This window comes from Colius striatus, chromosome 1 (genome assembly GCF_028858725.1).
Source record: "Colius striatus isolate bColStr4 chromosome 1, bColStr4.1.hap1, whole genome shotgun sequence".
NCBI classification, from domain to species: domain Eukaryota; kingdom Metazoa; phylum Chordata; class Aves; order Coliiformes; family Coliidae; genus Colius; species Colius striatus.
The window spans coordinates 65,552,730-65,565,654 of record NC_084759.1 but is presented as its reverse complement, the minus strand read 5'-3'; the positions used below and the strand labels follow the sequence as shown (position 1 = coordinate 65,565,654).

General features: G+C 42.2%; 1 protein-coding gene across 1 annotated transcript in view; it reads left to right on the top strand.

Annotated features, from left to right (window-relative positions):
• Positions 1 to 221: 221 nt before the first annotated feature.
• NPAS2 (neuronal PAS domain protein 2) overlaps positions 222 to 12,925 on the top strand; it is a 57,042-nt gene continuing 44,338 nt past the window's right edge. Inside the window, exons 1-3 of the mRNA XM_061988492.1 lie at positions 222 to 268; positions 7,628 to 7,776; positions 10,967 to 11,058. Of these exons, the coding sequence (XP_061844476.1) occupies positions 237 to 268; positions 7,628 to 7,776; positions 10,967 to 11,058 (273 nt within the window). The 5' untranslated portion in view covers positions 222 to 236. The remainder of the gene's footprint in view (positions 269 to 7,627; positions 7,777 to 10,966; positions 11,059 to 12,925) is intronic.

Genomic DNA, 12,925 nt, shown 5'->3' with positions numbered 1-12,925 from the left:
GTCTTGATCCCTGGCCAGCATGATGCTCAGGAATAGCATTATCCACAATGAATATTTCCTACAATCAAGGACTGTAGCATAAAGCACTGCTGACACATTTATCTGACCTGGATATCATCCTGTTATTAAAACGAAATAGAACAACTTTGAGATTAACCTGCAAGTAGAGCTAACAGAATGACAACTCGTAATGACTCTCTCATTCCTTCAACAGAAAAAACTGCTTAGACAATCTAATGGATGAAGATGAGAAAGACAGAGCAAAGAGGTGAGTACTGTTTCTTTTATAACTCTCTGTTTAGCTTGTGATGAGCTTGATACTGTTTGTTGCTGCAGAAGCTGTATTATTCATAATCAATTAATCAAAGAGAGAGAGAGTAAAATACAGCCAAGCCCAATTTGAAAAACTGCCATCTCACAGATTATTGGCTACCCTGTAAGAAGACTAACATAGCAATGTTTCCCATGGAAAATGTCAAAAAAGCCAAGGCATTGATCATTTTCTTCGCATTACTGCAGAACGTGAGAAGTGAAGAATCAAAAATATACTCCTGCTGCTATAACATATGATCTGAGCTTCTCAATGTGGTTTGGGATGGGTTTTTTTTAATTTAAAAACTCTGCAAAAAGTGAAGAAATTAAAAAGGGGTGTTTTTCTCCCCTATTATGATGATCATTTATGCAGCAATGCCTTTCTCACAGTAATGAAAACACCCAGAAGTTACCTTCAGAGCAGAAAAAGACTACGACAAGTGCTGTGTCAGCCTTAAACCTGTCACAAACCTTTATTCACATACATTCTTCATTCCATCACCAAGTCCTGGTTGGCAGGAAATTATTGCGAACACTTTGTGGGGACGGGAAGGGTGTGTTTCAAGGCTGAAGGCCCCTGGCAATGAAACTCTTAATAACTGTCAAATCTGACTGGCATTTACAGAAAAACTGTTTGGAAGCATTTGAGAGTGGTTTTTTTTCTGGACATGATATCAATACTGCAGACCACAGTTTAATTGCTTTAGAGGTAGACATGAGCTGCCTGCATTTTTCCCCTTGGTTCCCTCTAATGAGAGTATTTCCAGTCCAGGCACAACTAGTTGATCCAGTTTCATCTCTCTTGATTCCGTCTCTGCTTTTTCCCTCCCCTCAGCTTTTTCTCACTAATATAGGTCAGCACAGATTGCAATCAAGCTCAGCTGTTCCCCCTTCATAGAATCATTTTGGTTGGAAAAGACCTTTAAGATCATCAAGTCCTCACACTGCCAAGCCCACCACTAAACCATGTCCCTCAGCACCTCATCTGTACGTCTTTTGAATATCTCCAGGGATGGTGACTTCACTACCTCCCTGGGTAGCCTGTTCCACTGTTTAACAACCCATACAGTGAAAAAAGTCTTCCTTTACACCGTCCTATTAACGTGTGCATGCTCAGGCTGCAGAAGTCTTGCCTTCCCTACTGGGAGCAAAGTGCTAACCTAACTGGTTACCCTTCAACCTGCAAGCAGTGATCTACTGAGGCCAGAGCCCTGGCATCCCCCAGAGCTGCCCCATTGCTCCTCTTCACAAGGGCCTTCATGCCTAGGAGAAGATTGACACAGGGTACAGCTCTGCGTGTGACTCTGCCCAACCATCTCCCAACCAAGCAGGCACCAGGGCCCAGAGGATAAAGTAGATTTGAGGGAAGATTACCTCTCACTACATCACATCACAAAGAGATAGGTGTCACACTTCCCCAGAGCCCCAGGATCAGAGGAAGGAAATAGAAAAAGGAGGACCTGGGATTTCTGATGGACAGCAAATTAAACATGAGCCAGCATTTGATCAAGACAAGTGGCATCCTGGAGTGCATCAAGAAGAGTGTGGCCAGTAAGCTAGAGACAGTTATCCTTCTCCTCTGCTCTGCCCTGATAAGACCTCATCTGGAGTCCTGTGTCTGGTTCTGGGCTCCACATCTCAAGAGAGATAGAGACAACACAGGCCTGCTGTCGAATGAGGCAGGTGCCCTGGTTACAGCAGATAGAGAAGGTGGAGGTACTGAATGCCTTCTTTGCCTCTGTCTATACTGCTGGAGACTGTCCTCAGGAGCCCCAGACTCCAGAGGAAGTCAAGGTAAAGGAAGAGTTTTGTTTGGTTGATGAGGACCGGGTTAAGGATTAGTTGAGCAATCTGGATGTAAATAAATCCATGGGCCCCAATGGGATGCACCTGTGGGTGCTTGAGGGAGCTGGCAGAAGTCATTGCTAGGCCACTCTCCATCATCGTCAGTAAGTCATGGAAACAGGAGAGATGCCTGAGGACTGGAGGAAAGCAAATGCCACTCCAGTCTTCAAAATGGGAAGAAGGAGGATCCAGGTAACTACAGACTGGTCAGCCTCACCTCCATCCCTGGAAAGGTGATGCAACAACTTATCCTGGGTGATATCTCCAGACATTTAAAGGACAAGAGGGTCATGAGAAGCAGTCAACATGGTTTTACCAAAGGGAAGTCATATTTGACTAACCTATAGCTTTTTATGAAGACATAACCAGGTGGATAGATGGTGGTAGTGCGGTGGATGTGGTTCATCTTGACCTCAGTAAAGCTTTTAACACTGTCTGCCACAGCATCCTCACAGCAAAACTGAGAAAGTATGGGCTGGATGATCAGGTAGTGAGATGGATTGTTCACTGGTTGAAGGGAAGGCAGAGAGCTGTGATCAATGGGGCGGGATCTACTTGGAGGCCCATGTCTAGCAGAGACCCTCAGGGGTCAGTGCTGGGACTAGTACGATTCAATATATTTGTTAAAGACCTAGATGAGGGAATAGAGGACACTGTCAACAAGTTTACTGTTGATACTAAACTGGGGGGAGTGGCTGACACACCAGAAGGCTGTGCTGCCATTCAATGAGACCTGGACAGGCTGGAGGGTTGAGCAGGGAGAAATCTAATGAAATTCAACAAGGGCAAGTGTAGAGTCTTGTATCTGGGAAAGAATAACCCCATGTACCAGCACAGGTTGGGGAATTAACTGTGAGTAGTGTAGGGGAAAGGGACCTGGGGTCTTGGTGGACAACAGGATGAGCATGAGCCAGTAATGTGCCCTCGTGGCCAAGAAAGCCAATGTCATCCTGGGGTGTATTAGAAGGGCTGTGGGCAGTAGATTGAGAGAGATTCCCCTCCTCCTCTACTCTGCCCTCGTGAGACCTTATCTAGAATATTGAGTCCAGTTCTGGGCCTCTCAGTTCAAGGACAGGGAGCTGCTGGAGAGAGTTCAGCGCAGGTCCACAAAGATGATTGAGGGAGTGGAGCACCTCCCTTATGATAAAAGGCTGAGAGAGCTGGGGCTCTTTAGCTTGGAGAAAGGGAGACTGAGGGGTCATCTCATTAATGCTTACAAATATGTAAAGGGCAGATGTCAGGAGGATGGAGCCAGGCTCTTCTCAGTGATGTCCCATGATAGGACAAGGGACAACAGGTACAAGCTGGAACATAAGATGTTCCAAAGAAACATAATGAAAAACTTCTTCACTGTGGGGGTGACAGCACCAGAACAGGCTGCCCAGATGGGTTGTGGAGTCTCCTTCTCTGAAGACATTCAAAACCCACCTGGATGAGTTTCTGTGTGACCTACTCTAGGTGATCATGCTCTGGCCGGGGAGTTGGACTAGATGGTCTTTTGAGGTCCCTTCCAACCCTTAAGAATCTGTGTGTGGTAACTTCTGTGTGTGATAACTTCTAGAGAGAGTCCAGTAGAAGGCTACCAAGACTATTATGGGACTGGAGCATCTCTCTTATGAGGAAAGGCTGCAAGACTTAGGGCTGTTTAGCCTGGAGAGAAGAAGACTGAGGGGGGACCTCATCAGTGTTATAGGTACTTAAAAGAGGAGTCTTTTCTCTGTAGTGCCCAGTGACAGGACAAAGGGTAACAGGCACGACCTAGGACACAGGATGTTCCACTCGAACATGAGGTGAAACTTCTTTCCTGTGAGGAGGAGGGAGCCCTGGCACAGGCTGCCCAGGGAGGTTGTGAAATCTCCTGCTCTGGAGGTTTTCAAAACCCACCAGGTTATGCTCCTGAGTGACTTGATCAAGGTGAACCTGCTTCAGCATGGAGCTGGACTGGATGACCATTAAAAGTCCCTTCCAACTCCTACTATTCTGTGAATGGGGGAACAGGAGAAGGGAGCCCACCTTACATCACTGTATCACATGCTTATGATTTCATTACCTTCAAAGTATTTGTGTGCTAATTGTTAAAAAAAACCTGCATGAAATGAATGCATAGAGGACAAAAATAGGATAACACATATCCTCGCTATTGGCGATTGTCATCACCATATGGTATAGTTTTCATGCCATTCCTGGAGGAAATTTTTGTCTTGTCCTGGGGCAGGCCTCTATCAAGGTGTATTTAAAAAAAGATAATTTTAAAGAGGAAAAATGGAAATTGCTTCTTCCAATTGTGATTTAAGTATGTTTTGGTTTTTAGAAAAAAAATCTAAATTTGAAATGAAATTTGAAACGGTGAGAGGCTTCAGAAAGTCCAGTTACTACAATATTAGTAGTTATTAAATTACCCATTCAGAGTCATTTAAATGCTACAGGTTTTCTTACAAAGCTTTAAAGAGAGTCAAACTTGGGAGAAGCCGTTAGCTGAACATTTTGCTTTTGTGTCTTGAAAACTGAGGACTCCTATCTGTCCTGTGCTGCAGTGGAAAGATTTTCTTTGGCTTTTTTCTCTTTGATTTAAGGACCAAGTCCCTCAGTGCTGAGAAGTATAAGAGGGAGTAAGAAAGCCAAGAAAAATCTTCAATTCTTTAATTTTCAGTGTTAAAAGTAGGTGAGACTGGAAATATCTAGATCTACCTCTTTGGGCATGGTGCCAAGCCAGGACATGGGTTTCTCAAGTTAGAGACACATACACACATCATTTACTCTCTGCTGAAGTTTATTAGGCACACACAGACATGAGAAGCAGATTCATCCTCTCCTAAGGGAAGATATCTGCGCTTCCACCTCTGCACCAAGTATGTAGTATTTGGTCAAAATGTAAAGCTTTTCCCTCAGGACACTGGTTATTTTGAGCCCCAGTCTTCATCCTCTGACTGCCTAAGGCACTGCTTCACTCCAAAGACCTGAGGACTGAAATATGGATATGATGTTACTGCACTTGGGAGCGTCGAAATCTTCTTTGAGGTCTTCTGATCTTCCGGTGATCAGAAACCGTCATTTCATTTTCAATTCTTCGGTGCCAGACAAGGCTTACTTTGTTTCATAGATTTATTAATTTTAAACAAAAAGCAGGCTTTGTGCATTTTTTCTTCTATCTGCCTTTAATTTAGCTTGCTTTAATAATAAATTACTTTAAAACCTTTTTTTTTACAATTCAATCGAATTCCAAATTGCAGACAAAAAACAGCTTGAGATGAACCATAAGTGTGTGCATAATAAGAAAGGACTATCACCTGCCATTTTCCACTCCAATAAAAAGTACTTCTAAGAATCTGAAAGAAGGTGTGTGGTATAGTTACTTGTTTTGATGCATGGACAGCAAAAAGAAATAAGAAATTTAGTGTAAAGTGCCACTTCATTGTAAATCAACAAGATGTAGTAGCTACAAGTCAGCAAGTATCAGTCTCTCTTTAAGACAACAGGCAGTAAATGTATAAGAGAATGAAAATGGATGTTTAAAACACATTTTAAATTGCTGATTTTGATCATTCTGAATTCAGGCTGTCCTGTATTGCCTTTAGCTGGATTTACTAAAAATACAATTTTTATTCACACTGTGTCTCCTTCTTCCCCTTGGATATGCTGAGGGTTTTTTTGGAGTAGTAAGGAGAGAGGAGAACTGGGTCGAATAGTATGGAATTTAAACAGAAACTATTTTGCCTTACTGTAAATTACCTGCTCTAGCAGTGAAGTAAGCAAGGCTAGGAAATAAGCTTCCAAGGGAAGTGTTGAAAACTGCTTTATTTAAGACATTTACAACTGGACTGAACAAAGCATTTACAATTTTACAGGGATAGTTTAGATAACCTAATGGGAGAGTGTCTCCTTTTTTTTCTTTTTGAGATTTTTCTGTGATCATCATTTCAAGTCTTTGTAGAGTTATTTCCACTAGATGAGTGGGTTTTAATATTTCCTTTGTGAGTAAAATGTCAAATGATAAAAAGAAATACTTGATAGTTCTGTCAAGGCATCTTTATTTTTAGGGGGGAAAAGCATTGCTTTCCCTATGGACAGTTGGTGTTTTATTTTCTTTTCAGGGCAATTAAGACCCTTTGAGTTTAAAATGAACCAAGGATTGAATTATGAGGGAGCAAAATGTTGATGTTCTTAACATCCCCTTGAACTGCACAGAAATAGGATAAGGCTGGAGCTTTTCACATCTTGTTCTGACAGCCTTTTGCGCAGTAATAAGAACAGGCTGAAATCAGTCAGGCAGTATCCACCCAATCTCTTGTGTTCAAAGCTGTAAAATAATCAAGTGTTGGCTTCTATCCAGTGTATCTCCAAGTGTGTTCAGGGTTGAGAGCAAGACAAACAAAAATTACCCCTCTGTCAGTAGTAACACCCAGAAGCCTCTGCAGTGATTTCTCTGCTGAAAATCTTTATTGCCATCCTGGTCCTTGGAGGGAATGTAGATGCTGGGCTAAATTTTGCTCTGGTTTTCAGCGGTATGCATCCAGAGTTGCTTACAAAGTACAGCGGAGTTAGCTGAGACTAAGAATCTCAGACTGAGAACCAGCCTCTTGGCTTCTCTTTCCTGTCTACTTGTAACCAGATTTTTAGATCTTTACGTAATTAACAAGGCAAATCTTGTCTGCTTGAGGACTTTTCAGAAAAAACAAACAAACCTCCTAAGCTGTATTTGTTTCTGATTTCACATGGCTACAGAAGTCTGGATTATACCTTCCAAGTAGAATGATTGATTGTCATATTCAAGGAGACAATTCAGGAGAGGCTTGCTTGTGTATAGGTTGACATATAATTAAAAAAAAAATGACATGCTGAAAATATTAACAGCCTTAATTATGATTATGATGGTGCCAAAATACCCTACTTGAAAACAGGTCCTTTCTTCACGTGAGCTCTTCAAACACAGGAGCAGAAGTAGGCTCTCTCTGAGGAATCTGCAAGCTAAACAGAAGGGAGTGCCAAAGAAAGCTTTAGAATCCCCGTTTGACTCCTAAAGGCTCAGGGCACCACGACACACTCTTCTTCTTTATGGACACTATTACTATTGTCACAGTATTCCTATTTCTTCTTGCCCTGAGCACCTCTTCAGAGGTTGTGTGAACTTTCAAAATCCTATGCATGCCTAGGAGACAGACAGAGATCCTTCACCTATAGGCTTCATGCCAACCTGATAGGCTCAGCTGGTGTTCAGAGGCAGCACAGAGTGCTGAACAGAGCCTCCATCGCCCCACGGGGCTCTAAAGGGGGCTCAAAGACAAGAGCAAGAGGTGGGAACAGTTGCCTTCTACTCGTCTCTCCAGTTTTACTGGAGGCCACAATCAATCTTCACATGATGAGGCGCACACCAAGCTAATTTCTATGTGTATACTTTGCAAAGAGTAGGTACGTTGTGATTTTTCTTCTTGATTTGCTCATCCTTTCTTCTTTTTATTTTCTCTGTCTACAGGGCTTCACGTAACAAGTCTGAGAAGAAGAGGCGCGATCAGTTCAATGTTCTCATCAAAGAGCTCAGCTCCATGCTTCCAGGCAACACTCGTAAAATGGACAAAACTACTGTGCTGGAAAAAGTCATTGGCTTTCTGCAGAAACACAATGGTAAGATTTACTGCAGCTCTTCATACACTTGCCAGACGGTTACTACAGCATCCTGTTTCCTTCAGTGATTATCAGAATAGCTCAAGGGGCCTAAAAGTGCCAACATAAGGTATTTTTTTTCTATCTCATCAAAAAAGATCATTTGCAGGCACTGTGCTGCCCAGATACATCTCCTTGGCTCCTCTTTAGTTGAAGATGACTCTCAGCCTGCTAGAGAAGTGGATGAATGGCAAGAACTGAGGGGAGGAGGGCAGCAGTGCCCTGCAGCACATGTGAAGAGGAGAGTTGCTTTGAACAAGAGATATTTGGGGCCGGAAGGAAGATTCCTTTCCTGGAAATTTGCAACATTCTGAGCATAAGAGCGAAGCATTCACCCCAGCTTCTCTGCAGAAAAATGCAGAGAAGCAATCTGTTCAGCCCCCCTGCTCCTCAGTGGACTGTGTAGGATGAAATTTTCCACAGTGAGCAATAAACTCAGACCAGAAAAGGCCCCAATTTTTGAAGTTAGATTCAGTGATTTGCATCCACAAACAGCTGATGTGCTTCTCCTAGTTTCCATCAACAGAAGCTACGTCACATTTGCACAGCATGTAGTTGCAATAGTAAAGTTTATCTTCAGAAAGCCAGGAGTTCATTTTTTAAACTGCCCACAGCAGTCCTAAGACCCTTAGAAATGTCTCCTTACAGTGAGCAGAGGAGATTTCTGTCCCTGCTGACCTAGTCTGGTTGATCTAGTTTCCAGTTGGTCAGAGGAATGCGGACTGTGGTCTCCCTAATGTGTGGACATCCACCAGCAGCAGAAAACTGAAATGCTTCCCCCTTACAAATCAGAATACTGGTTGAAAAGATGTCTCTTTTGCTCCATCCCTGTGAGAAGGAGGCTTCAGCAGGTGACCACAGGGAAAGCAGAAAGGGCTCTCATGAGCTGATACACCACATCACCGGGCTAGCCTTCGCTCATCCAGCACTTCCTGCCCTTGCTCCCTGGAGAGCTCTGGGTGAAACAGAAAAGACCATAAAAACGCTTATATCAAGATTCCCAACATAATGGAGTCACAAATGTCAAACTTACCGAGGAAATAATTGTAGTGGTTCTGTCCTTAGAGCGCAGTTTCTCCTTAAATGAATTTTTGCCACAGAGATGATTTCATACAGGAGGGCACGACTAGGACATCTCAAATTTTAATAATTGCATATACCTATTAAAAAATGACAGTAATAACATATCTCTTTTTATTTTTTTTTTAGCTGCCCAAGGCAGAGTAAAAGAGGATGTGAATACACTCAACTATAAAGTCAAGCAAAGAAAAATCATATGAGATTTGAATAAGTGTAGACAAGTGTAGCTTATAGCCCAAATAATTTACTCCAAAAGGAACTCCATTTCTGGAAGAACAACTAGGTAAAAGAAAGCTGACAGTCACAAATCCTTCCACAGCAATTGGGTCAAACTGTGGCTGGATTTTGTGCACTTGCTAAAAAAAGCAAATGTTATCTATTTTTAAACTAGATTAGTAGTCACACAATATAATACAAAGCATCAGCACTTTAAAAAGTTGATTATCTTCAGTGTACTTTGGATCTGGTTTATTCAATTGTATTTCTCTTTCATTTAGTAGGCTAAACCAAGATTTTAGTCATAACAGAGGAGGAGCAGGTCAATCTTCAGATTTTTCCTTCATAAACAATTGCCTTGATAATCCACAGAATCTTCCAAAGCTCAAGTAATTCTTCTGACAGTCACCGTTTTGTGTATATCAGCTTTTCCAAGCTATGGATCTGCTGAAAGTATCATATATGCTGAGACTATGTAATAAAAATGTGATGGGCTGATCTCTCTCTTTTTCTTTAGTCTGGTTTTGCAACCTCTGTGTAAGACCATGGTGTATGTGGAGAGCCACCATGCTGTCAGTGACAGCCCCTAGCTGTGCAGAAAGTGAATCGAACAAGCTGGTAGAAGCAGACATCTGCAACTCCACTAATAGAGCCTGAAAGGAGGCTTTGGTTTCTTTCTAGGCAACAGTATGCACAGGCACTGGTATAAATTTACTGTCTTTAATATCATTTGGCCACTTGCATTTCTCTAGCCAGTTTGCACTCTGTGCTCCAGATAGGGAGCATTGAGGATGACATGCTCTGGAAGTGTTAATCAATAGGATTAATTAGCAGACAGTGCCAAAAGGAGAAGACAGGCTGCGCTCAGCATCCCCTCACTACTAGAGCTGAATGAGAGAGGACTCTCAGACAAGCGGAGCGAGTAATGAACAAAACCAGATCAAGTCTCTCTAAATAATCAGCTCTGTCCCACATAACCTCTCTGATTCAGGTAGAACTAGTGTGAGTGGCTGCTTTTTTAAGGAAAGGGCTCAGCACAGTGCATCCAACTGGTCCCCAGTTTTAGTGTGAAGCTGCAACTTTTTACCCCAGTCAGCCTGCACCCCTCCGAGAAAAGCCCTTGGGGAGTGAGCATCCTCAGGCTGCTGCTGAGGAGTCAGGACTGGCCAACAGCAGAACAAAATACCTGTGCTGTCTTATGGACTGACAGCACAGGAAACCCTCCCCTCCAAGGAGATGAGATGGGATGGGATGCTGGTGCTCCATTCCCGCTCCTGAGCTGTCCTGCACTATGGGGTTTGTGGTAGGCATGGAAGAGAATGGGGGCAGCAGAGCCAGTGCAAATACTCAACATTTCATTCACATTTTGGAGAAAAGAGTAATAGCTCTGTTGTTTGGAGTCATAACTCTCGGGGGTTGCTCTGAAGGAGTTTTACTGCTGTTCCCTATCTGACACAGAAGCTGTAGACTGAACTCTCTGGCACTCTAATTTTGAAGCTGTAAATTGTAAATATCAATTTGACATGTGCTAATCCTTGCATACATTTAATTTCAAGCAAAGTGGTTTTATCTTTTGATCAATACCCAAGTAATGCTCCTTGAGGCCAATGGCTATATGAATACAGGTTCCCAGCAAAGTCAGTTTACATTGAGCAGAGTAGAAAATGAGAAAAACATTTCAGAATCGGGCCTAGTAAACATAGTTGTTATTGCCTCTGTATGCAAAACCCATGCTTGAAAACTATATTTTTTTTAATACAAAGATGATTCCTATCCTTTCGTAGCAGCCCATTTATAGTCTTCCAAGATACAAGCTTCTTTTATTTTAAAAGACTGAAATGTTTTATTTGTCTAGAAGTCTCAGCACAGACGGAGATTTCTGAAATTCAGCAGGATTGGAAGCCTTCATTTCTCAGCAATGAAGAATTCACTCAGCTGATGTTGGAGGTGAACATGCACATATACCTTTCTCAGTTGTGTCTAGCAGTTATGGAAATGCCCCTTTGCCTAGAATAAAAAGTTATCTGCAGTTCCAAAAGAGGTTTCAGGTACTGCTGTATTTGACCATCAAGCAGGACTGTCACTGGGACACGGGATTAGAGCCCCTACGTGTTGCTTTTCACTCTCACAGGTGCATTTGCACTGTGCCACTGCAGTCTGCAAAGCTGCACAGGGACTCCCATGAAATGCAATCCAGGGGAGAGATTCAAATCACAGGTTACATTTGATTTTTACGAATAGAGTTGAGGAAAAGAGCAGGTGGCAGTTTTTCTCCTGTTCTTGGAAGGTGTTATTATTACCTAATATTTATGCAAGGCTAGCGCCTAAAAAGCAAGAGTGTTATGTCCCTCTAGTGCTAGGTGCTGTACAAATAAAACAAACAAAACCTGACAGCTCCTTTTGGGTTGGTATAGTTAATACTTCCATTCTAATGATTTTCAAGGTCCTTATCAAACTTTTTCTTCTAACAGGGAGAGGGGTAATATTGCGATGATGGCTCTAAAATTACCTTTAAATTATACCATAGGTGCTTTTAACGCTAGCTGGGATTTGAAGGGAGGTGACTCAATGGCATTTATGTGGGTTCAAGATGAAATGCAAATGATCTGCAAAACCTTCTTTAGCAGGGATCTTTTCCTGTACAAAACACTTGGAAGTGGCATGGCCCTGCAGTGTCCTTTGAGAATAAACTACTTCTACCACCACAAATGATGTGAATGCCAGGTTCTGGCAGCAGGTAGGGAGGGATGCTGAGGAGCTGCTTGACCCACCAAGGGGTGGCACAAAGCCAGGGCACATTGTTTTCTCCCAGGGGCTGGCAGTCCCTCAGCCACTACAGTTTGTTGTGTTGAGACCCTCCTGGTCCAGCATAATGAGATTCTTTGCTGCCATTCCCATCTCAATGTGCAGGAACTTAACGTATATAACTCCTTCAGTCTGCCCTGAAATATTTCCCTCAGATAGCAATAAATTGGCTTGACTGGCCGGGTCTTTGTTGATTCTACTTGTATGCCACACAATTTTAGATTACAACAATTGCTTTTAGTTTCCCAGCTTATAAATCACCTTCTTACTACTGTGATTTTCCATGCCCTTCAACAAATCACTGGGTATTGGGATATCCTGTAGAGCCAGCTGTTCATCATTCTCCGCTTTTTTACCTTTCTACTAATCTCATTTTATTAACATTTGGACAAGACTGCTCAAAGTTTTTCACATTCTGTTGTTAAAAGACGGGAAGGGTTTTTTCAAGCACTGATTAAAAGAATCAGAGCATAATTGACTGCGGTAATACATTAGCTTTCCCTGAAAATGGCCTTTTCTTAGCTCATTGAAAAGGCTGTCATCAAATTACATAAAAGTAGGCATTAGGCTCTGTTTGTCCATCTAAAACTGTTGCAGTAGTGAGATCTTTGAAGGAGGATATGCCCTCTTAATGTTGAAAGGACCAGTTTGGTATTAAAAAAATAGAATCATGTATGCATACATTAACTTGATTTTACCACAAAATTCTGATGTGAGTCACTTTGTGTAATTTGCATTGGATATGAAATAAAGACTCGGTTTTTTTAAAAAAAACAACAACCTTCACCATAGTAACAGGCACAATCCAGCTGCCTTCTAAAACCACTGTTCTCTTCTAGGGTTAACAGCTATCATGCTTTTTTAGAAAACAGCTTGAATGTACTACACTAAAGAAAAACACTCTGCACTTAGATTAACAAAATCAAACTAACTATAGCAGCTGGAGGGTTTTCAGAGATGCTAAACACAGGCTTTTCTACTGGGGTATAAGTTATTGACCTGTTTTTCA